This window comes from Myotis yumanensis, unplaced genomic scaffold (assembly GCF_028538775.1).
Source record: "Myotis yumanensis isolate MYYU_CA2020_CCGP unplaced genomic scaffold, mMyoYum1.0.hap1 SCAF_1, whole genome shotgun sequence".
NCBI classification, from domain to species: Eukaryota; Metazoa; Chordata; class Mammalia; order Chiroptera; family Vespertilionidae; genus Myotis; species Myotis yumanensis.
In genome coordinates this window covers 186,687,318-186,712,220 of record NW_027223752.1, presented here as the reverse complement: position 1 = coordinate 186,712,220, position 24,903 = coordinate 186,687,318, and the positions used below count along the sequence as shown (strand labels likewise).

Genomic DNA, 24,903 nt, shown 5'->3' with positions numbered 1-24,903 from the left:
TAAACTGAAAGCCCAAGTGATTAGACCTCCAGACCAACCTCCAGGAACACTGAGATCTATAAACTCTTGAACTGTGAGATTCGGAGAGCTTTTGGGTTGGTGAGCACATTGAAATCCTGTGAGGTTGGCATGCCCCCAAATCCCTCCTTCCCTCTCCAGGCCCAATGGAAGTTAAGTGTTTTCTTGAGTTCTGTGAGCCATTCTAGCAAATTACCGAACTTAAGTGAAGGGAGTGGTGGGAACTACTCAACTTTATAACCAAGTTGGATGGGAGTATGTGTAACCTGGGGCCCAATACTAGCAGCTGGCGTCTGAAGTGAGGGCAGTCTTGTGAATGCCCTTAAACCATGGGGTCTAACAGTAACCCTGGGAGTTAGTGTCAGAAGTAAAGTGAATTATAGGACATCCAGTTGGTGTCCAGAAAATTGAAAGGGCGAGGGCTAGGCCCTCCACCTTGCCCCAGGGTAAAGGCTACACCCTCCATCTTGCCCCAGGGTAAGGGTTACGTCCTCCATCTTACCTTGGCCACGTGCTTGGCAAGAAGGTTCTTCCCGGAAGTCTAAGACTCTGCTAGCCACACCCAGGAACAAGACATCGACTTGCGCCTGGCCAATCGGCAGAGCACAGTCCTTTCTCCTCCCCTTACTCCAACCCCCTCCCCCTTTAAAACCCATCTCTAGGCGGGGTTCTGTCTCTCGGCCACTTGGTTTGCCGTTGTGTCGGTGAGTCTGGTGGAGGGGAGTTCAAGCTAGCTTGAAATACAGATTCTTATGCTTTTGCATCGGATTGGCTGGCTCCCTGATGTAGTTTCTTGGGAATCTTGAAATCTGGGCATAACAAAAATTAGAGAATTGGTTGTGGCTGTAGGAAAACACCCTAAAAATATGTTACCAATATAACACGGAAGTTCATTTCCACATACTGTCTTATTGAGTTTACACGTGCTTCAATATTAGAGTGTAAGAGACAAATCACAATTCCGCATAAAAATTTTATTTAATGGTCAGATCCCAACAAATAATGTCAGTCATTGCTTGATTCTGCTAAAATGTGCTATATAAGATATGCTCATAAGAAAGTGTACAGTGCATCACCAAAAGCTGTTTAATTTGGATTGTATAGAGTAACAGAGAACTTCATAAATCTTTGTTCTCTGATAAAATTTTTAAAATATAAAAATGAAAACAAAAAAAACCCAAAAGCAGTATTCCAAAATGATAAATGTCACCTTAGACTATTTACAGTAAGATACCTTTATAATAGAATATTCTCTCCTTGATTATTTTCCTCACAAATTTTAAGTATTCTCACTTCTACCATTCTCGTTTTCCTTGGAACAGTCATCTTCCATTCTCTCACTTTGAGTCTTTCTCTGATACTCCTTTTTCCTACTCTTAAATGACCAATAATTCTGTTCAACAGACATTTGTTGAGCACCTACGATGTGCCAGGCACTGTGTAGGAGGTGGAGATAAATACAGAGATGAAAACTCATTGACACCCCCACTCCTCAAGAAGCTGAGTTTGGGTTGAATTAAAAATAAAAATGTTTTCACATTATATTCCACGAAATCCCAAGCCCCTATAAAGTAAATTTGGGGATTTCTTAAAACAAAGTGCACTCGGGGAGGGTCTGTCCACGTGGCCTACCTCCAACACGTGTTGAATTTATAATTCTATTCTTTTCTATGAAGCACAGCCTCAAGAGCCCAGGCCTACAGTTTGAGTTCCACACTCTTAGCAGGTGGGGCTACATGTTAGGCATTAGGGGACAGCGGTGCCAATTTGTAGGGCGAGGGGGGTAATCTTCTAACTGGCTTCTACAAGTTCCGAATCTGAAAAGCCCTTCACCACCACCCCCAATACAAAATTTGACCTATAGACACATAGGAAGAAACTCTCCCCTGACTTGGACTTGCGACAAGATGCTGGGAAACTCCTGTCTTTAATAAATGGCCAGCAGGAGCTCATTCATGACCTCCACACGTTTCTTTGTGCTTTTCTGTGAACATAGTCTTAGCTTCAAACATAAAAGCAGCACATTAAGCCTGCAGGTCACCTTTTTGTTTTTTTCTTTTATCATGTTTGAAACCAAAACAAGCTCATCTCTTGCTTCTGGCCTACATCTCTGTCCATGAAGCCTCAAGAGATCCTTGGTGGTTATTTTAAAAAAAGAAGGCAAGCCATGAACTAGAAAACAAAAATGATAGATAGCATACTCTAGAAGCAACAGTGAAGGCACACCCTCACTGCCCCATCCTGTTCCATGCTGAGCAGACCACACACGTTCACATTTGGAAATATTTCTTGGTCACAGTAAAGTCCGAATCACGGCGGTGGGCTTCACTCTCACAGTGCATAGCCTGTTCCTCTTTCACTGAATCCTCACAGCCAACCACTGGATAGTGATGGAGTTTTTGTGGGGAAGTTCTATCCTCGAACACGTGTTCCCACAGGTTACCCAGGGTCAACCTCTGTACAGCTTCCATCCAATTAGACGACACACTATACATTCAAAAGTATTACTGCCAGGTTCAGAACTTCCTCGGGAGCTGGTTCCAAGCCCTTGGGATCTGAAGGCAACTTCGGGAGTTGGCATTATTCCCATGATACATTTGGCCTGCTCTACCCTATGGTAGGGTGATCGCAATGTGTGAAACATGAAGGGAATGAAGAGCAGGGAGTACTGGGAGAGAGGGGGAAAAACTGGTGATCATACACAAACTTCTTGCTCTGTCGTGCATATATTTTCAGTGTAACAGCGTGTGTTTTGACATGTAAGGGCTTGTGCTTTTTTGTTACAGAAATAACTCGCCCTGAAAAAACTCATTTGGCAAATGTGGCCACGAACGTGTGTGTGTGTGTGTGTGTGTGTGTGTGTGTGTGTGTGTGTAAAATGTGTCATGAAGTTACGTGTCAAGTCCAGTGGGTGTGCCCTCCTGGCCCCTCCCCCACTGTCACACCCAGCTCACCAGCAAGGAAAAACTGATAGGTTACACCTGGTCAGTTTGATATTCAGAAGCTTCAGACAGGCTTTCTGAGAAGCTTAGGAAATTCTCTTGGTACTCAGAACAAACAATCTCGTAACGGTAATGCCGGAACTCCACAGCGAAGGTGCCAAAGTAGGACAGGAAGCACATGACCAGGCCCCACTGGACCCTGGCTGCGTACATGTGGATGCCTTGGGCCATGAGGATGAAGTCTGGGGAGGAGCAGTCAAGGAAAGTACTTCTAACAGCCACGTGAAAACTGGGCTCTTTTCTGGGCAGAGACTGGTTACAGGAAAAGCTTGGCTCTGCCCCTCACTAGCAAGAGTTAGCTTGACAGAGCTTGCTGAACTCGAAAATACAGGAACAACACTTGATCACATTATCGAGCTCTTACTTTGTGCCAGACATGCTTCTAGGTGCTTTCATGGAAAATCTAACTTATAATCCTCCTAACAACCCTATTAACAGAATTCATTGGTGTGCCTCAGGTGGTTGAGCGTCCTTCTGTGTACCGGACGGTTGCCGGTTCAATTCCCTATCAGAGCACATGCCCAGGTGCGTAGGGGAGGCAGCCAATTGATGTTTCTCTCTCACATCGATGTTTCTTTCCCTCTCCCTCACTCTCTAAGATCAATAAAAACATTCTTTTTAAAAAATAGGGAAACTGAAGCTAAATGGGTAATTTGCCCAAGGTCACACAGGTTGTAACTGGTGGACCCAGGATTCAAACACAAGCACTCCAACTCCCAGGCCTTGCATTCAACCACTATACTCCACGGCTGCCTAATAAGCTGTGAGATTAGCAAGAGTCACAATACCAAAGTAAGTAGTTGGCCAGAAAAATAAAGTGATCTTTTTAAAAATCACTGCAAATGACTGGATGCACAGTCATTATTCTATCTGCAGAAACAATTTTGAACCTCCATACAAGCTGCATTTTTCTCTGCAGTGCTACTAATAATGTCTAAGTGGTCCCTCTTTCTTTTCTGTCTAGTTTTCACTATCGTATTTTAGACAATACTGTATAGGTTAGTTTCATTCATTCATGGTGTCATATTTAAAAATTGTACCTAAATGAAAATATTTAATTTAAAAAAACACAGATAAGATTCCTGTGCCTGAATATACATGGAGTATGTATGTTGAGAAAGACTTAGTGAAAGAACAAGAGATCAAGGACTAAATAACTGTATTTAGAAAAGGCAGAAATACCTCCTTAGAATTAGTTCTATCGTAAGAGCTTAAACTTAAGATCTTGGGAAATTTTCAGCCAAACTTTGCTCTCCAGATTAGACCTGGATCCATTCATCTGGGAACCAAGAAGTGGCTCCAAGTGTTCAGAAATAACATGGATCAGAATCACTTGGTATAAGCTCACACACTCAGAATAATTTAAAGTCTGTACATACTCTTCTGATTAAGGGTTCAAAATATTGCCAAAGCAATAGTATTACTTAGGTTAATGGGGAAGGAATGAATCTTCAAATCTCATACTGGCAGAGTTCTGACCTTTTCACTCAAAATATTTTATTAGGTTGCTAACAAAGCTTTTTGGCTTGATTTTCAAATCCTTAAATGTTCTCTAATGCAACAGCAGAACTTCAAAAGAAAAACCAACCAAACAATGAATGACTTAACGGCAATTTGTGAAGGAAGAAGAAATAAAAGACTTCAAATACTCCACTACCTAAAGAACATCACTAAACAGGAAATCTTTTTATATTTTAAAGCCACATTCTCTAAGGTGAGATCATGTATTGAACTGAGACTGACTTTAAATCAAGATCACCACATACTGTGTGATCTTGGGTAAATTGACCTCAGTGCTTCACTACTCTTACCTGTGAAGATTAAGGAAGTTGACACCTCTAAAGCAAGTATGTCAAACTTGAGGCCCATGGGCCTCATGTGGCCCACAACGAATATTTTTGCGGCCCAATCAATATAACGGTATGTAAGAAACGTTTTAATAAAAATTTCGTAACTTAATTTTTACAATATCCTGTTATACATGATATATATAAAAAGAGGTAATATGCAAATTAGCCAGACACCGTAACAGTCACGATTGGTCAGGAGAAGGCTGCGCATGCAGGTGAGGCCCAGAGCGGAGCGGAGAAGGAGACAGAGACAGGGGGGCCTGCCCGAGCCGCCACCCCGCACCAGCTCAGGCAGCCCCAGAGCAGACACTGACAGGGGGCCCGGGGCTGCCCCAACAGCCGAGGCAGCTGGAGCAGTCCCGGAGCGGACACAGACAGGGGGGCCTGCTCCAGCCGCGGCACACCGGCAGTCCCACCTCTGCGTGTGAGCTGCAGAGGAAACACCTTTTCTGACCACTCATTGGCTAAGCCCCCGTTATGCCACTCGCAGTGTTCTTGGTAACTTGGGTAATAGAATCCAAGAAGGTGATGTAGGGTTTTTCCACCTCACTCCTGGAGGGAAAAACGAAGGTCCGCTGCTGGAGGGGCTAAGAACTGTCATATTCTGCCCTTGCCGGTTTGGCTCAGTGGATAGAGCCTCAGCCTGCGGACTGCAGGGTCCGGGTTCAATTCTGATCAAGGGCATGTACCTACATTGCAGGCTCCTCCCTGGTCGGGGCCCAGGTCAGGGCTCACGCAGGAGGCAACCAATCGAAGTGTCCCTCTCACATTGATGTTTCTCTCTGTCTTTCCCTCTCTCTTCCATGCTCCCTAAAAATCAATGGAAAAATATCCTCAGGTGAGGATAAAAAAAAAAGAACTGTCATATCCTATGAAAGAGATATCTTGAAAATGCCTAAAGAGAGTTGTCATTTTTTTCGTGGCGAAGGAACTGGAGTCCATGTTGATGAAAACGCCTTGGCGGCTGCGGCGGCTGGCAGTGGCAGCAGCAGCGGGGCGATGGGACTGGCGCCTTCCCCTGATCAGCCGGTCGCCTCCCGCAAAGGAGTGGGCCTAAGCTGTCAGTAGGACATCCCCTGAAGGCTCCTGGACTGTGAGAGGGGCAGGCTGGCCTGAGGGGCCCTGGGCCTCTAGTTATTAATAACGAACTACAACATTCACTAATGACTGATTATATAATCGTGTTGCATTCATTTCCCTTATGCACAGGCGCACCATTTCTCTCCACTAATACTAGCAGCGAATATTTTTGCAGCCAATCGCCACGTCATTAGTCTTGTACTGACTTGTTTGGTGTGCGAAACAGAAAATATTTTGCTTTCGGAGATGAAGAAAAATAGGTTTATTTGCATTACGCTTATTAATTTGTGCAGTTTATTCAGTGTCTGGTAAGTTAATGTTCAAGAAAAATATTAATTTTTATTAAAATCTTCTATTATTTTATGTTGATGATTACTCATTTATTTCAGCCCTTTGTATTTAGCATGACTCTATCAAAATAAACCTACGTTTCTATAAAAATTGAAGCTTTTTTTTTTTTGCAGCCTACATAAACTTAACCCTTGTTTAGTTGGCCCGTGTTAGCCTTTGAGTTTGACATGCTTGATCTAAAGTATTTAGGATAACCCCGGGCACATTATTAGTGCCCAGTAAATATTGGCTGCTGTGTGACTGAAGATGTGTAATTGTGTTACCCATACAGTCTACCATCTAGGAACCTTGTTCCCTTCTTTGGTTTCCTATGGGAGGAACATTTATGATCACTCCACCCCATGGAATGAGTAAGCAATCTGATTGGTGGGATTGAAATTGGCTGGCCCATTGGGCCATGCCACCAGTAGGTGAAGTCACTGTGCCCCATCCTAGACTAGTCTCTCTCTCTCTCTCTCTCTCTCTCCCTCAACCCTCTCTTTTCTCTCTGATCTGTTTGGGGTTAAACTGAGTGAAGCGCCCTTCTCTTCCTTTCCCTGGTTTCTCTACTTGTTACTGGGTGGATAAATTGAATGCCAGGGTGTGAGATGAAGGCCTGCGGCATTTTCCTTTCCAAATTTACCAGGAATAAAGGCTGATTTCTCCCCATTTGGATCCTTGTGTCTGTTCACCATTGGTTTAATCTCTGAGGGAGGAAGGGAAATAAACAGCACGTCAAAACCTCAAAAATATGTTTTAGGACAACTATACCTGCAGTGGTAATCTAATTCTTGAATTTGTTTCCTAAAAAAGCTTATTTTCCTGAAAGATATAAATGTATTTGTCCCTTGAAATTCATGTTAGAGTGAATAAATTAAATTGTAGGGCCATTAATAAAGTTAAATGAAATTTTTTCAAGATTGAGGGGGGAAAATCACAATTCTCTTTTGGTTGATCATTCTGTATTTCTCACAAAGGGAAACTTTTACGTCATTAGTAATTAGGAGAGTGCATGACCCCATGTCCACAGAGTGACACAATCTTGAGAAGGCAGAGCTTATTTTTATTTTCAGTTCTCCTCTTGGGTGTGAGAGTTTTTATTTTTATACCCGTTTTCTTTTCTGTTTTATCTACCGTAAGATTCTGAAATGATCTATCTATATCCTAACCAACCTGGAATGGCAATTTTCTCAGTTATCTGTATTTTAATCTCAGTGGCAAAGAGCCTTTTCACATTCAAAGGATACAGAGGACCACACAGAGAGTGATCAATGCTGAGAGAATAACTCGTGGGATTCCAACTTTGCGTCCTTCATTCTTTATGTTGACTTTGAGTGTCAGTGCAGCCTGGATCCAGCACGTCAATGTGCCAAATCCGAAGGTCAAGGAGGTGCCAACATTATGAATTTCTTCATCATTCGTGAGCTAAGGGATGAACAGATAAGAACGTGTGGAGGCCCATTTAGAAACAACATAAAAGCCAATGGAATAAGTTAGGAGGGGAAATAGTGATAGCCCAACAATGAAATGAGTTTTAGAAAGATTCGAGTCCTTCATCTCCACTGGCTCCTTGGGTCAGTTCTCAGTTGGTTTGAACTCGGAGGGGAAGAAGAAATAAACAGTACCTACAAATCTCAAAACTTTTGTTTGAAAAAACATACAAGGCAGTGCTTAATCTATTCCTTGGATTTATTTTCCAGAAAAGCTTTTTAGAAAAGTAAAAGAAAAAGGCAGTAAAGTTATACCCCCAAAATAGAGAAATGTCCAAGTTTCTACAAACATACACCCCAAACTTTATTTTTTTAGACCTGGGATCTGTATGTGTGTTTACTGACTGAGGAGGACCAAATCTAAAGAGGTCATTATTGCTCTGGCATAGACAACTAGTAACACGCAGACTGTACATTACTCCTGCAAAACTGGCTTGTCCATATAGTGTGGCCAAACAGTGAAGTGGTCACACTATATGGACAGGCCAGTTTTGCAGGAGTAATGTACAGTCTGTGTGTTACTAGGTTTGTTTTGTTTTCCTGTTATAATAAAACTGCCTCTGAGCTTTTGCCATATCTGTAGACCCATTAAAGGACAACAGTGTTTGAAGATTTGTGGCCACCGCATTTATAGAGCTAATGGGTTAAAGGAGACCCATTTGAGTTCTTTCCATTGGATGTTAGAGATGCAAACTCCCTAAATCATCACCCACTGATTTAAAACAATCATTTTTATGGGATGGGAAACAAACTTCAATCTATACTTTTTGTAATTTTTAAAAGTTTGAACCATGTAACTATATTATCTATTTTTTAAATTAGGTTAAAATAATAAATGAATAGGGAGGCAGGGATATCATTTGTCACTTAAGGCACCTTTAGCAATTACATATATTTTAAAATACATATTTAGGAAAATAAAAATCTATTTTGAAGAGGTAGTTTTTAAAACATGGTGTTGCCGAAACCGGTTTGGCTCAGTGGATAGAGCGTCGGCCTGCAGACTGAAAGGTCCCAGGTTCGATTCCGGTCAAGGGCATGTACCTGGGTTGTGGGCACATCCCCAGTGGGAGATGTGCAGGAGGCAGCTGATCGGTGTTTCTCTCTCATCGATGTTTCTAACTCTCTGTCTCTCTCCCTTCTTCTCTGTAAAAAAAATCAATAAAATATATTAAAAAACAAACAAACAAACAAAAAAAACATGGTGAAAGCCCTGGCCAGTAGCTCAATTGGTTAGAGCAGTGGTCGGCAAACTGCGGCTTGCGAGCCACATGCAGCTCTTTGGCCCCTTGAGTGTGGCTCTTCCACAAAATACCGACTTCTGCGCATGGGCCACGAAGTTTCAATCACACTATACGTGTGCGCCCGCACGTGTTATTTTGTGGAAGAGCCACACTCAAGGGGCCAAAGAGCCGCATGTGACTCGCGAGCCGCAGTTTGCTGACCACTGGGTTAGAGCATCATCCTGATATGCCAAGGTTATGGGTTCAATTCCTGGTCAGGGCACATACAAGAGGCAACCAATGAATGCATAAATAAGTGGAACAACAAATCAATGTTTCTCTCTCCCCCTCCCCTTCTCCCTCTCCTGCCCCATCCAAAATGAAAAAGTTTTTTTTTAAGTTTGAAAAAAATGTTTAAAACATGGTGAAAATCTTTTTTTGATTTGCCATTGCCTTCAGATGTTTTATTATTTGACACTGCTGTGAATAATGGTCGTATCAAATCAATATTACTTTCCTTTTACAAATTTTTCTTTTTTTTTTCTGTATGATTTCCCCCCTCTTCTTTGGAAGAGGACACTTTTTTCTCTCATAGTTAAAAAGACATGTTTTCAAAACTTATTTCAAAAAATGATTCTTCAAGTCAATTTTTACTTCTAGGAAATTGGTTTTCTAAACTCTATTCATTTATTATTTTAACCTAATTTAAAAAATAGATAATATAGTTACATGGTTCAAACTTTTAAAAATTATAAAATGTATAGATTGAAGTCTGTTTCCCATCCCATATACTAGCCACCTGGTTTTTCCACAGGCAACTAATTTGTTATTTGTTTCCTGTGTATTCTATGTAGATATTCCAGAAAGTGTTTTTCATATGTAGCATCATCATTCATGGCTTTGACCAAAACAACCTAATCTCTGGGTTTCTCCTCGGACTTTAGTAAAGAGCAAAACATCTACTCATTAACTTCCATCCAAGTCCTGGTTGAGAGAAATGAAAGTTATTGAGCTCTTTACAACATGCCAGCACCTGCAGCCCAGACAGGTGAGGGAAAGACCACCAAAATCTCGATGAAAATGCTCCGTGCCCTAACATTTTGGAGTTTGATAGGATAAACTCCCCAAAATCTCCTGGTAATTCATTGTCCTATGGATACGGCTTCTGGGGGTCCAGCTTGACATGGGATGAGACCTAGAATAGTTAGAGGAATTGGTGGGGTTGCCTATCTGTCAAAAAATTCTGGTTTAATGAATTATCAGGACTGAGGGTCAGGATAAGAGACACTCTGAGAATCTAATGCCATATTTTCTTGGATGTCTATGCCATTTGGACTTCACTCAATAGAAGGGGGAGATATGTCCAGGATCAGGTGTTTGACAAGAGCTAAGTGTCCGGCAGCAGTACACAGCACAGGCGGGAGGATGCTGGGCGGGAGTGGAGGCAGGGAAATCAGACAACTACCATAACACCGCAGAGGTCTCCTTGTCTATTCTGCAAATGAAGCCATGCAGGTCAAGAGTTGGGTGATGGCATTGGCAAAGGAAATTATTCTTAAACGTGGTGACCTTGGGCTTCTAAGTTTCTGGGAAGAAGAGTTAGTGTATCTTTATACAAGTCATAGGTGTTCTAGAGAAATTCTGGGTTTTCAACTTGAGTTTGCTCATCTGAAATGCGAGCTTTCACCCTAAAAGGAGCTCAGTGTTTAATAATAGGCAAGGATCCTGTTAGTTTTCTAGAAAGGTACATCAGGATACAATTTGTGATGAAAGACAGTATAAAGCATTTTGAAACCTTTTGTAGAAAATATACAGCAATGTTTGTAGTTACTTTTCCCAGCAGCTGTGCTGTGTTTCCAACGCATAGTGAGCACCTTCCAGTGTGTAACGCAGTTACGCAGGCCAGGCTGAGAGACCAGACAGGCTGACTGCTGGAGAAGCTGTGCATGTCAGGAACCACTATTAGCAATGTTTTGGAAGATTCATGCAGAATGATATGGGCCACATAGTGACTGTCCCTCAGTGGCTGTGATTATCATGTAGGAGAAGTGTGAGACGGAGGTGGAAAAAGGCCAAAATGAAGTACCTGAAAATTACCAAGTAAGGTCATTCCAAAGGAAGACAGACACAGGGCCACCAATCCACTAATATTCAGCCACGGGTTTAAAACCTTTGGTTTCAGTTGTATGAAGCGCAGAACAGCTACCACAAGAGCTAGGGAATAAAAGAAAGTGTTAAAATAGAAAAACCGAAATCAGACACACAGACGATGAGGCAGAGTTCCAAAGCAAAATTAAACTTTTCACCACAGTACGTTTTTAAATCTCCGAGATGACAGTGTTTAAAAGAAATGTTTCATGCGGTGCTTACCATTGTTTAGCTGTTTTATTGTACCGAACCTGGGGGAAGCAGAGAGGACCTGAAGCAGCAAGCAGCGCTATATGTTTGTCATTTGGGTGATGCAAGTTTGATAGAACCATTCATAGTGTTCTCTGGGTTTTCAGAAATGAGGCCAGCACAGGACAGACTGGCTTAGGAGGCACTGCAGAAGCTTGACAGCCCCTGGCAGGGAAATTCAGACTGAATCATCCTTTAGCTTAGAACAGTGTTAGAACAGACAGGGCAGAAATACATGGGATAGAAGACAGGTCCATACAAACCTTCTAGTTCCTGTCCCAGAAATCATTTCTGCGGATGGGAGGAAGGTAAGGCAAGTGCACAAATCCCTTTACTACTGGTTTACTCCTGCTTCCCTCTGACTCCACCTGGAGGTGTTCATGGACGAAGAAGAGCAGCTACAGCAGTGGTTCTCAACCTTGGCTGCACATTAGAATCACCTGGGAATCTTTTTAAAATCCTGATTTCTGGGCCTCATCTTCCGGAAATTCTGTTTCTTTCTTACTAATGTTGTGGCCCCACCCCATAACAAAGAAACAGAATTTCCAGAGGATGAGGCCCAGAAATCAGGATTTTAAAAAGATTCCCAGGTGATTCTAATGTGCAGCCAAGGTTGAGAACCACTGAGCTACAGCAACCAAGTGACGAACTATGAATTTTAATATAGAGGATTTGGGGGTCTGGTATGTATTTAAAATCACACTGATTATATTAAGAGCGCTCAATTATTCCAAATGAGGTTAATTACTTATTTTAAAACACCACTCTATTTTTTGGAGTAAATTGTCATTTCAGACCCCGAAGAAAGAGTGAAGTAAGTTACTTAGATTTCAAATCTGACTTCTAACAGTAACCTTGAGGATGGTCCATACTTAAGTCACGAATCTAAGAATCCCCTTTATACTGCTTAGTGCAAGGATATTTCCATATGTATACAAAAAGCTGAGAGAGATTAGTTTATGAATGATAAAAAGACACTTGCAATTAATGTAAGTTATCTATACATATAAAAGCCTAAGTGACCAGATGACCAGCCGGTAGCTATGACATGCACTGACCATCGGGGGCAGACGCTCAATGCAGGAGCTGTCCCCTGGTGATCAGTGTGCTCCCACAGCAGGAGCACCGCTCAGCTGACAGACAGGCGCCAGACGCTGGCTCATGGCTGGTGAGCGCAGCTGTGGTGCCGCAAGCCTCTTCTATGGACACTCTCCCTACAGGCCGTGGGGCCAGGATGAGTGGGAGTGGCATGGCGCCCAGCCTGGGCTCAGCTCTTCCCTGGCTGCCTGCTGCTTCCCACAGCTACTTTGTGCTGTGCGGACAGTGGGCTAGAGCCCAACGAGCTGGCAGGTACGGCCAGGCTACAGCGGTGCAGAGGTCCACTGATCCGTGCACTGGGCCTCTCGTATCTACATAAAAGGAAATGCACTTGTCGTTTCCTAAAACAATTTATTTTGACATTAAGGTTTAGCAGGGAAGACAATTAGAAATTCAAGAATTACCCTACTTATACAGCAATTAAGTAGGTAATTGCATGCTAAAGGTTTTACAGCAATCACAGGCCATTATTAGTAGCCATTAAGAAAGAAAACCCATTCATAAATTTGCATTTCCAAGTATGCTAAATTTCATAGTTTCAAGCTACAAAGTTAAGCTCAGTGAGTTGACATTCACTTTCAAGTACCTCTGATCAAAGAGTGGTCTACAACTTGGACAAATTTGGATTTGGGAAACAAGATAGAAATAAACCATAACTTATGCAATCTCAAATTTCTGTTCTGATTTAGCTTTTAGTATATTCATGCTTTAGCTAATGCCCACTATTGATTATAATATTAATAAATTACACTTGAATTGACAATGGTTTTCCAACCTCCTTGTTTGAGGAACCTAGTTAGGAGTTATATTATATTAGAAGTCCATTTTTAAAAAATATATTTTTATATGTATATCAGAGAGGAAGGGAGAGGGAGAGAGATAGAGAGAGATAGAAACATCAATGATAAAAAAAGAATTATTGATCAGCTGCCTCCTGCACACCACCTACTGGGGATCGAGCCCGCAACCCAGGCATGTGCCCTGACTGAGACACACTGGCTGGGCAGGAGTCTATTAATAATGATAATAACTACCCTAGAGGATGAAAAAATTAGTGCAATTTATTGCTTTTTAGGATGGGAAATAGGAGGAGGAAATGGGGAGAGAAGAAATTCAACATAAGCACTCTGACACCAAGTGGCCATCAGATAAAGAAGATTCAATCCAGAAACCCAAACACAGGGCACCATGGGAGACACATGCTAAGTAATCATGTGTGGACCTTGGTCAGGGAATAAGGAAAAAATACCTAGACAGCACATTTCGTTTCTTTTGAAGATGACTAGTGGGAAGTATCATTCTGGGAGCTCTCTGGTTGCCATGTAGTTTGGAAAAGGATCATGCTGGAACTTCAGCCTAAGCGCTAAACTGCTGCTGACATTGACCTATCCAGTCTGTTCCACTTTGTCCAGAAGAAGAGTCAAGAGAGAAACCAAGATGGCGGCATAGGTAAACACTGGAAATTGCTGCCTCACACAACCACTTCAAAAATACAATTAAAAGATAAAACAGACATCATCCAGAACCACAGGAAGGCTGGCTGAGTGGAAATTCTACAACTAGAAGGAAAGAGAAGAGCACACTGAGACTCAGAGGAGGTGCGGTGTGGAAGTAAAGTGCAGAGGTACAGAGGTGCACGTGGAAAGGGCTGGCGGCTGAGGACACGGTTGTCTTTTTCAATCAGGAGGGAGTCTCAAGCTCCTGACTGCTCTGAACTCCAGTTCCGGGCGAGTCTCTGGGGACCCAGACTCATACAGGGAGAGGCTAGAGTAGACTGTCTGGCATCGGTCGGACCTTGAGGGCGGCTTTCTCTCAGAGGTGCTTGCAGTGATTGCCGGGACACTGAGAAGCGGGGCGTCTGAGGGCAGGACTGAGGAGCAGCCATAGCTGCTTGCTCCTCCCTGTTGATCCCCTGGGACCCCGCCCCGCACAAGCTGTGCACCAGCTTTTGCATATGAAAGGCCTGGCCCTTTGCAATCTGAAAATTACTTAACCAACTGCAGCTGGCCCAAGGCCCCACAGCAGCTTGCATTCCTTCACAGCTGAGCTCCTGCGGGTAGCCTCAGGCAGAGGCTAAATTAGCATGTCCTTAGATCCAAGAGCCAGTGAACCCAGTGGTCAGAGTGGGACCATCCAGATTACAACTCCTCAGATCCATAAAGGACACACTCAGGGGGAAGACTCAGTGAGCACTAAAGCCCCACTGAAGCAAGTCTTGCCCCAGAAGGGTGTCTCCAGCACAGAACTTCTCCCACTGTAGACACAGCTGATTCTCACAGCCAATTGGCCTGGAGGTCAATTCCTCCCAGTGATACCTACAACAATCAAGGCTTAACTACAACAAGACTGTGCACAAAGCCCACAGGGGGTGTCCATCTCAGGTAATTGGGGAGGCTGAGCCACTGGGCCCTATAGGACACCTAGCACAGAAAGCCACTCTATCAACACAGGGAAGCATAAAAAATGTGGAGACAAAGAAACAGATCACAAATGACAGAAATGAAGGAAAGCAAACTACTGGATATAGAATTCAAAACCACGGTTATAAGGTTTTTCAAGAATTTTCTAGAAACCGCCGATAAATTTAGTGAGACACTCAAGAAATCTAGTGAGACCGCTGATAAATTTAATGAGGTCCTCAATAAGTCTAGTGAGACCCTCAAGGTTGTGAAAAAGGACCAACTAGAAATTAAGCATACACTGACTGAAATAAAGAATATCATACAGACTTTCAACAGCAGACTAGAGGATCGCAAGAATCAAGTCAAGGATCTGAAATACGAAGAAGCAAAAAACACCCAACCGGAAAAGAAAAAAGAAAAAAGAATCCAAAAATATGAAGATAGTGTAAGGAGCCTCTGGGACAACTTCAAGTGTACCAACATCTGAATTATAGGGGTGCCAGAAGAAGAGAGAGAGCAAGATATTGAAAACCTATTTGAAGAAGTAATGACAAAAAACTTCCCCTGCCTGGTAAAAGGAATAGACTTCCAAGTCCAGGAAGCGCAGAAAACCCCAAACAAAAGGAATCCAAAGAGGACCACACCAAGACACATCATAATGAAAATGCCAAGAGCAAAAGACAAAGAGAGAATCTTAAAAGCAGCAAGAGAAAAAAAGTCAGTTACCTACAAGGGAGTACCCATACGAATGTCAGCTGATTTCTCAACAGAAACTTTGCAGGCCAGAAGGGAGTGGCAAGAAATATTCAAAGTGATGAATACCAAGAACCTACAACCAAGACTATTTTACCCAGCAAAGCTATCATTCAGAATTGAAGGTCAGATAAAGAGCTTCACAGATAAGGAAAAGCTAAAGGAGTTCATCACCACCAGACCAGTATTATATGACATTCTGAAAGGTATCCTTTAAGAAGAGGAGGAAGAAGAAAAAGGTAAAGATACAAATTATGAACAACAAATACACATCTATCAACAAGTGAATCTAAAAATCAAGTGAATAAATAATCTGATGAACAAAATAAACTGGTGAATATAATAGAATCAGGGGCATACAAAGGGAGTGGACTGACTATTCTCGGGGTGGAAGGGTTGTGGGGGGTGTGGGAAGAGACTGGACAAAAATCATACACCTATGGATGAGGATAGAGGGGGGCGGGTAAGGGCAGAGGGTGGGGTGGGAACCGGGTGGAAGGGAGCTATGGGGGGAAAAAAGAGGAACAACTGTAATAATCTGAACAATAAAGATTTAATTAAAAAAAAAAAAGAAGAGTGGAGGGCCATTCTCTGACTTGCCTGTTTCTCTCCTATTAAAATGGGACATGTATCTGTCTCTTGGTCTCAGCATTGCCAGCCTTCCCATAGGGATGATAAAAATTATCTTGTCATGAACAGACGATGAAATTGAGCAGGAAACAGAAACCTACTTGAAGACAGGAACTCAACCCAACACTCTGAACTTCCAGAATTGCATTCTCAACCCACACTTTGCCCTTTTAACCTATCGATTCCATTATTAACCCTCTCAGATGGGGTATAACTTCCTTTTAGAGCAGACTCTAGGTGAATTCTAGGTGGAAATAATTAGGCTTAAAGGGAAGCAGACTCGACCCATCTGTAACAAAGTTCATTTCCAACCAAGCAGTGGTTTAATTATACCTTCTTTAAAAAGGCTTCTGGGCAGTTGGGCAATTTCAGAGCAATCTTGATATATGCTCACCAAGTTTTAGTTTCATTAAAAATTTTAGATTTTATCAACAGTTTTAGACAAGATTTTTAAAACCCACCCTCCTGTTGTTTTTGGTGTTTAGAATAATCCTTTGTCCTACAGGTGTCTCCCATTTAATTTCTCTAGTGCAGTGGTTCTCAACCTTGGCTGCACATTGGAATCACCTGGGAATCTTTTTAAAATCCTGATTTCTGGGCCTCATCCTCCAGAAATTCTGTTTCTTTGTTACTAATGTTGTGGCCCCACCCTATAACAAAGAAACAGAATTTCCAGAGGATGAGGCCCAGAAATCAGGATTTTAAAAAGATTCCCAGGTGATTCTAATGTGTAGCCAGGGTTGGGATCCACTGCCCTAGTGTAAAAGAACACAATTTAAAAAATATATATATTTTAGATTTTCTACAGAGAGGAAGGAAGAGGAATAGAGAGTTGGAAACATCGATGAGTGAGAAACATCAATCAGCTGCCTCCTGCACACCCCCTACTGGGGATGTGCCGGCAACCAAGGTACATGCCCTTGACCAGATTCGAACCTGGGACCCTTGAGTCCGCAGGCTGACGCTCTATCCACTGAGCCAAACCGGTTAGGGCCACAAATATTTTTACATTGCTTATGTTCTTCACTATTTTTTTAAAAATTTGAGGCTGATTGGGTTCTTAAAATTTAATTCAAAAGAACAACTCTTCACTGCCGTGCTAAATTGGGACCTAGCCAAGTTCTTTTTGTTTGGCTTAGTTCTACTGTTTATGCATCAATGATTCCTCTTTATGACTGCAGTAGAATGTGGCAATCAAGATGCTTTGGCTGAAGCAGGGAGAGTGGCTGCTTTTAGGTGACTGAAGTCATTCAGTGATTAGCTTTAACCTGGAAACCTCTCCAGGGCAGAAAATAATATTCCCTTTAAGAAATTTGTCTTAGCCTTAGCTGGTTTGGCATAGTGGATAGAGCATTAGCCCATGGACTGAAGAGTCCTGGGTTCAATTCAGGTCAAGGGTACATACCTAGGTTGCAGGTTCAATCCCTGACCCTGGTTGGGGTGCATGTGTGAGGCAACCAATTGATGTATCTCTTTCACATCGATGCTTCTCTCTCTCTCTCTCTCTCTCTCTCTCTGTCTCCCTCCCCACTTCCACTCTCTCTAAAAGTCAAAGGAAAAATATCCTCGGGTAAGGATTAACAACAACAACAACAAAAAAAACACACCAAAGAAAAGAACTTTGCCTTAAATATCTCCCCCTTCCCCAGGAGAAATAAAGTGTTGACTGAGGACAAAGAGCATAACTCATTCGGTAAAGAAAATAATTGAGCATTTGATCTTCGATTAGTCCATCAAAAAGATAAAAGATATTTGGTAACTAGTTTTAATCAATACTACACCAGCTCATTTGTAGATTGTAAATTATAATCTACTAGAGGCCCAGTGCACAAAATTTGTGCACTTGGGGGTGGGGGGTATTGGTCCCTCAGCCCAGCCTGCACCCTCTCGCAGTCCAGGAGCCCTTGGGGGATGTCTGACTGACAGCTTGCCTAAGCTGTCAGTCGGACATCTTTAGCGCTGCTGCGGAGGCAGGAGAGGCTCCCGCCACCGCTGCTGTGCTCACCAGCTGTGAGCCAGGCTTCTGGCTGAGCAGCACTCTCCCTGTGGGAATGCACTGACCACTAGGGGGCAGCTCCTGCATTGAGCATCTTCCCCCTGGTGGTCAGTGAGTGCCATAGCAACCTGTCATTCCACAGTTCAGTTGATTTGCATATTAGCCTTTTATTATATAGGATGCAGCTGACAAAAAGCAGTTACTTATAGGCAGTGGGGGCTGTTTCTTAAAGTCATGTATGTCATCTAAGGTAATAGTCTGAGGTTGAACAGGATGAGCCTGGGGAGCCATGGTTCCAAGCAAGAATCATCAGTAAACGAACTTTCACCCCCAGCATTGATAAATAAATAATTGTTGGTTTACTCCCACTGAACACTAACCATAATCAGTCTTGTGTCTACCAGATGGCCCTAAAAATGATGAAAGACAATAAAGAATAAACACCGGATGCTGCAATGCTTTAGAGCAGGAAAGCTAGTAAAAACTTCATTGCTCCTTGGTGGAATGGGGAAGGACGGGTAGTGATGAGTGTCATCTGGAAGAGAGGAACTGGTTTTCATTACTTTGTTTTTGGAAATGCTTTTATAACTAGTTAATCATAGCTTTATAACGGGATACATTTGTGAGCTGTTCAAACTGGTATTTTTTAGATGATACACTAAGGACTACTGGGAAATAGCTGATTTTTCTTAAGGATATGAAGGAAACAGTATGTGACTTCCAACGTGTTCATTTGTTTCTTTAAAGCCCAATGGAGGACAGACAGATGTGACAGCTTTTTCTATAAGGGCACCTTCCTCTGCATCATGATTGGATGAGGTAGCATTTGCAAAGCTCACAGCATTGTGCCTGGAATCTAAATGACAGTCATTAATTATTGTTATTATTGCACCTGTGGGGATACTCATATGAGTAGGTACCCACCTGCAGCCTACACGGTGTGATTGCAGAGGGGTTGGGAAAGGTCTCTAACACCGCAATGGAAGATGCACTCTCGGGGCTTTGTGCTCTATTAAATGCAAATATCTCCTTAGCAGTCCTGTATGCCTTGGTACGACTAAGTTGATTAGATCTTTTCAGAAGAGTAGTGTCAAGAGTAGAAAAAAAGGGCAAGTATAAAGCTCCTGGCAACTCCGAGTGAAGGCACTGAAGACAAAACCCAAGGGTCAAGGACGGGCCCAGGAGCTTCATTAAAGATCAGCAACTCACTCTAACCTTCTCCTTAGAGCTGGCAGAGCAGTTCCTGCCCTCAGACACTGCCTGTTCGAAGAATGGGACGTGCCTTGGGAAGCCTGCACAGGGAAAGGCTGGCTTCAGGGGCAATCTCACTAACCGTAGACAAGCCCCTCACAGGTTCAAGAGAGGCCTCTTGGGCCTCACAGGCACGTTATCCGTGTTTCTCACTTTTTGAACCCTCTGAGCTAACATTCTGCCTGGGTTGCATGTTGGAGCAACCCTCTACCTTGATTTTCCAATAAGGCCTACAAGTTTTCCCTTTTCTTATAGCAAACATTAAAAAAGAACACGTTAAGCCCAGCCAGCATGGCTCAGTGGTTGAGCGTTGACCTATGAACCAGGAGGTCATGGTTTGGTTCCCGGTCAGGGCACGGCCCCAGTGTGGGGCGTGCAGGAGGCAGCCAATCAATGATTCTCTCTCATCATTGATGTTTCTATCTCTCTCTTTCCCTCTCTCTTTGTCTCTGAAATCAATTAAAATATATTTAGAAAAAAAAAGAGGGAGATTAAAAATGATGGCAGAGTAGGAGGATGCTGCATGGTCATGCTCCCAGGAACAAGTTGGAATTACAACTGAAATACAAGAAGGCTTCCTGAATAATCAATGGAAAACTCACAGGAGAGAACCCTGATACCCAAGGACCGAAGGTGGAGCTGGCATAGAGACTGGTAGGAGGGGCAGAGACGTGACCCACAGTGGGGAACTGAAGTCCCAGAGAGATATCTCAGCCGGTGGTGGATGTGGGGGAGGTGCCACTGAGAATTCTGGGATCTAATCCTGGAGCTGGGCTCCCCAGCAGAGAGCACCAAACTGAGGAAGGTATCCACATAACATCAAGCTGTGAAAAGCAGTGGGGTGCTGTCTGCCAGGGAGTGGCAGCTGAAAGTTCAGGCACCCTCTTAAAGGGCCAAGGCACAAACATTCCCTGTGGAGCCACCCACCTTGTGCTCTGGCAGAGGGAGGGTGAAGTGGACTGGAGCTGTGAGAGCAGAAGCCAGCACTGGGGACTTAGAGCTCAGAAGGCAGACACCCAAGTCTCCTCAGCTCAGTCATTCCCTCACACAGCCACATAGACATCTGCCTTGCCTGGGGGGATAGACATCTGCCTTGCCTGGGGGTATAGACATCTGCCTTGCCTGGGGGGAAGACAGTTGACACACCCTATTGGAAAACACCTTACCCTGAGGCCGCTTAAGAGATTAAAAGTAACAATTCGAAGGAGTAGCAGCTGCTTGTGTAGCCTGTCCCCATCCAAGGAACAGCAGCCTCCTGATCACCACACCCTCTGTCTGAGGAACAGCAGCTGTGTGTGAAGCTTCCCCCCACCAGCCAGAGGAGCCACCACAACTGTGAACAGCACCCACCAGAGGAGCTGCTACCAACTGAGAAGCAGCTGCTACCACAACCGCCTTGAGGAGCAACCACAGCCTGAGGAGCCACTGCCACCCAAGGAGCAGCCACTGAACGACTCAACATCTAGATATGGTGGTACGATCAAATATGGGTAGACAAAGAAACCCCCAAAGGAAAGAAAAGGAAGACTCACCAGAAAAGCAGCTAAGTGATACAGAGGCATGCAACATGATAGAAAAAGAATTCAGATTAAGGGTCCTAGAGTGCATAAACCGGATGGAGGAAAAAATCAACAACTTATGCAAGAAGCAAGAAGAAACAGATGAAAAAAATCAATAAATTATGTAAGAACCAAGAAGAAATGAAGAGTGATATAGCTGCAATAAGAAACACCATTGAAAGTTTCAACAGTAGACTAGGAGAAGCGGAGGACCAAATTAGCGAATTAGAAGACAGGGAAACAAAACACACCCAAACTGAACAGCAATTGGAGAAAAAATTTAAAAGACAGGAGGAGAGCCTAAGGGAGCTATGGGACAACATGAAACAAAACAATATACGAATAATAGGGGTGCCAGAACAACAGAAAGAGGAACAAGGGTTAGAAAACCTATTTGAAGAAATGATATCAGAAAACTTCCGAGAGGTGGGAAAGAAAAAAATCACACAAGCACAGAGAGTCCCAAACAAGGTGAACCCGAAAAGACCCACACCAAGACACATCATAATTACCATGGCAAATGTTCAGGACAAAGAGAGAATCTTAAAGGCTGCAAGAGAGAGATGGAAAGTTACATTCAAGGGATCTCCCATTAGATTATCAAATGATTTCTCAACAGAAACACATCAGGCCAGAAAAGAATGGACAGAAATTTACAAAGTGATGCAAAGCAAAGGACTGAATCCAAGAATACTCTATCCAGCAAGGCTATCATTCAAAATTGAAGGGGAAATAAGAAGCTTCATAGACAGAAAAAGGCTAAGGGAGTTTATCACCACCAAGCCAGCAATGCAAGAAATGCTAAAGGGACTGGTGTAAAAAGAAGAAATAAAAAGCTCAGAAAGAAAACAGCCACACAAAAAAAGAAATGGCTACAAACAAGTACCTTTCAATAATAATTTTAAACGTAAATGGACTAAATGCTCCAACCAAAAGACATCGAGTGGCTGAATGGATAAAAAAACATGACCCATACATTTGCTGTCTACAAGAGACCCACCTCATTAGAAGGGACTCACACAGACTGAAAGTGAAGGGATGGAAAAATATCTTCCAGGCAAATGGAAAGGAAAAGAAAGCTGGGGTAGCAATACTTATATCAGACAAAACAGACCTCAAAGTGAAGGCCATAACAAGAGATAAGGAAGGCCACTTCATAATACTAAAGGGATCAATACAACAAGAAGATATAACCCTGATAAACATATATGCACCCAATGCAGGAGCACCCAAATACATAAAAAAAAACAAACTCCTGGAAGATATCAAAGGAGAGATCGACAACAATACAATCATAGTAGGGGACTTTAATACACCACTGACATCACTGGATAAATCCTCTAGACCAGGGGTGGGCAAAATTTTTGACTCGAGGGCCACAATGGGTTCTTAAACTGGACCAGAGGGCCGGAACAAAAGCATGGATGGAGTGTTTGTGTGAACTAATATAAATTCAAAGTAAACATCATTACATAAAAGGGTAAGGTCTTTTTTTTTTTAGTTGTATTCATTTCAAACGGGCCGGATCCGGCCCGCGGGCCGTAGTTTGCCCACGGCTGCTCTAGACAAACAATCAGCAAAGAAACAGCAATCCTAAATGACCCACTAGATCAGATGGACTTAATTGACATCTTCAGAACACTTCACCCCAAAGCCACGGAATATACATTCTTCTCAAGGACTCATGGGACATAATAAAAAATAGACCACATATTGGGTCACAAACAAAGTATCCTCAAATTCAAGAAGATTGAAATCATACCAAGCATCTTCTCAGACCATGATGGCATAATATTAGAAATAAACTACAATAAAAACAACCCAAAATACTCAAACACTTGGAAGCTGAGTAGCATGTTATTAAATATTGATTAGGTTACCAATGAGAACAAAGAAGAAATTAAAAACAACCTGGAAACTAATGACAATGAAAACACAACAATCCAAAACCTATGGGACACAATGAAAGCAATCCTGAGAGGGAAGTTTATAGCTCTACAGGCCTATCTCAAAAAACAAGAAAAAATGATAGTAAATCATCTGACTTTACAACTCAAAGAATTAGAAAGAGAGCAACAAGAAAAGCCCAGAGTGAGCAGAAGGAAGGAGATAATAAAGATTAGAGCAGAAATAAATGACATAGAGACCAAAAAAACAATATATAAAATCAATGAAACCAAGAGCTGGTTCTTTGAAAGGATAAACAAGATTGATGAACCTCTAGCCAGGCTCACCAAGAAGCAAAGAGAGAACCCAAATAAACAAAATCAGAAATGATAGAGGCGAAATAACAACAGACCCCACAGAAATACAAATGATTGTTAAAAAATACTATGGACAACTCTACTCCAACAAATTAGATAACCTGGAGGAAATGGACATATTCCTATAAAAATACAGCATTCCAAAACTCAATCAGGAAGAATCTAAAAATCTCAACAGGCCAATAACTATAGAAGAAATTGAAGCGGTCATCAAAAAGCTTCCAGCAAACAAAAGCCCAGGACCAGACGGCTTCACAGGGGAGTTTTACCAAACATTCAAGGAAGAACTAAAACCTATCCTCCTCAGACTACTACAAAAAATCCAAGAGGAAGGAACACTTTTAAGCTCATTCTATGAAGCCAGCATCGCCCTAATACCAAAACCAGGTAAAGACAACACAATGAAAGAGAATTACAGGCCAATATTCCTCATGAACATAGATGCCAAAATCCTCAACAAAATCTTAGCAAATCGGATCCAGCAGTACATCAGAAAGATCATACACCATGACCAAGTAGGATTTATCCCAGGGATGCAAGGATGGTACAATATCCACAAATCAATAAACGTGATACATCACATAAACAAATTGAAAGAAAAAAACCACATGGTCATATCAATTAATGCAGAAAAAGCATTCGACAAAATCCAACACCCATTTTTGATAAAAACTCTCAGCAAGGTGGGAATAGAAGGATCATACCTCAACATAATAGAAGCCATATATGACAAACCCACAGCCAACATCATACTCAATGGACAAAAACTAACACCATTTCCCCTAAGAACAGGAACAAGACAGGGATGCCTACTCTCACCACTCCTGTTCGATATAGTACTGGAAGTATTAGCCATTGCAATTAGACAAGAAGAAGAAATAAAAGGCATCCAAATTGGAAAAGAAGAAGTAAAACTGTCCTTATTTGCAGATGACATGATATTATACATAAAAAACCCTAAAGACTCCATCAAAAAACTATTAGACTTAATAAATGAATTCGGCAATGTAGCAGGATACAAAATTAACGCCAAGAAATCTATGGCATTTCTATACAACAATAGTGAACTTACAGAAAGAGATACTAAAAAAACAATCCGATTTATCATCGCACCAAAAAAATTAAGCTACCTAGGAATAAACTTAACTAAAGAGGTAAAAGACCTCTACTCAGAAAACTACAGGATGTTGAAAAAAAGAGATAGAGGAAGACATAAACAGATGGAAGAACATACCACGTTCTTGGATTGGTAGAATCAACATCATTAAAATGTCCACACTACCCAAAGCAATCTATAAATTCAATGCACTTCCCATTAAAATACCAACGGCATATTTCACAGATCTAGAACGAACTCTCCAAAAATTCATCTGGAATAAAAAAAGACCCCAAATAGCTGCAGCGATCCTGAGAAAGAACAAAGTAGGTGGGATCTCAATACCAGATATCAAGCTGTATTACAAAGCCACTGTTCTCAAAACTGCCTGGTATTGGCACAAGAACAGATGTATAGATCAATGGAATAGAATAGAGAGCCCAGAAATTGGTCCGAACCAATAT

At 42.3% G+C, this 24,903-nt stretch overlaps 1 protein-coding gene across 3 annotated transcripts in view; it reads right to left on the bottom strand.

The window, feature by feature from the left end:
• Window positions 1–920: 920 nt before the first annotated feature.
• Window positions 921–24,903, bottom strand: part of TMEM150C (transmembrane protein 150C) — a 101,985-nt gene continuing 78,002 nt past the window's right edge. For all 3 annotated transcript variants that reach the window (XM_070409311.1, XM_070409322.1, XM_070409330.1), the window contains exons 6-8: window positions 11,080–11,207; window positions 7,528–7,705; window positions 921–3,202 (exon numbers count right to left, since the gene is read on the bottom strand). In XM_070409311.1, the coding sequence (XP_070265412.1) occupies window positions 2,994–3,202; window positions 7,528–7,705; window positions 11,080–11,207 (515 nt within the window). In that variant the 3' untranslated portion in view covers window positions 921–2,993. The remainder of the gene's footprint in view (window positions 3,203–7,527; window positions 7,706–11,079; window positions 11,208–24,903) is intronic.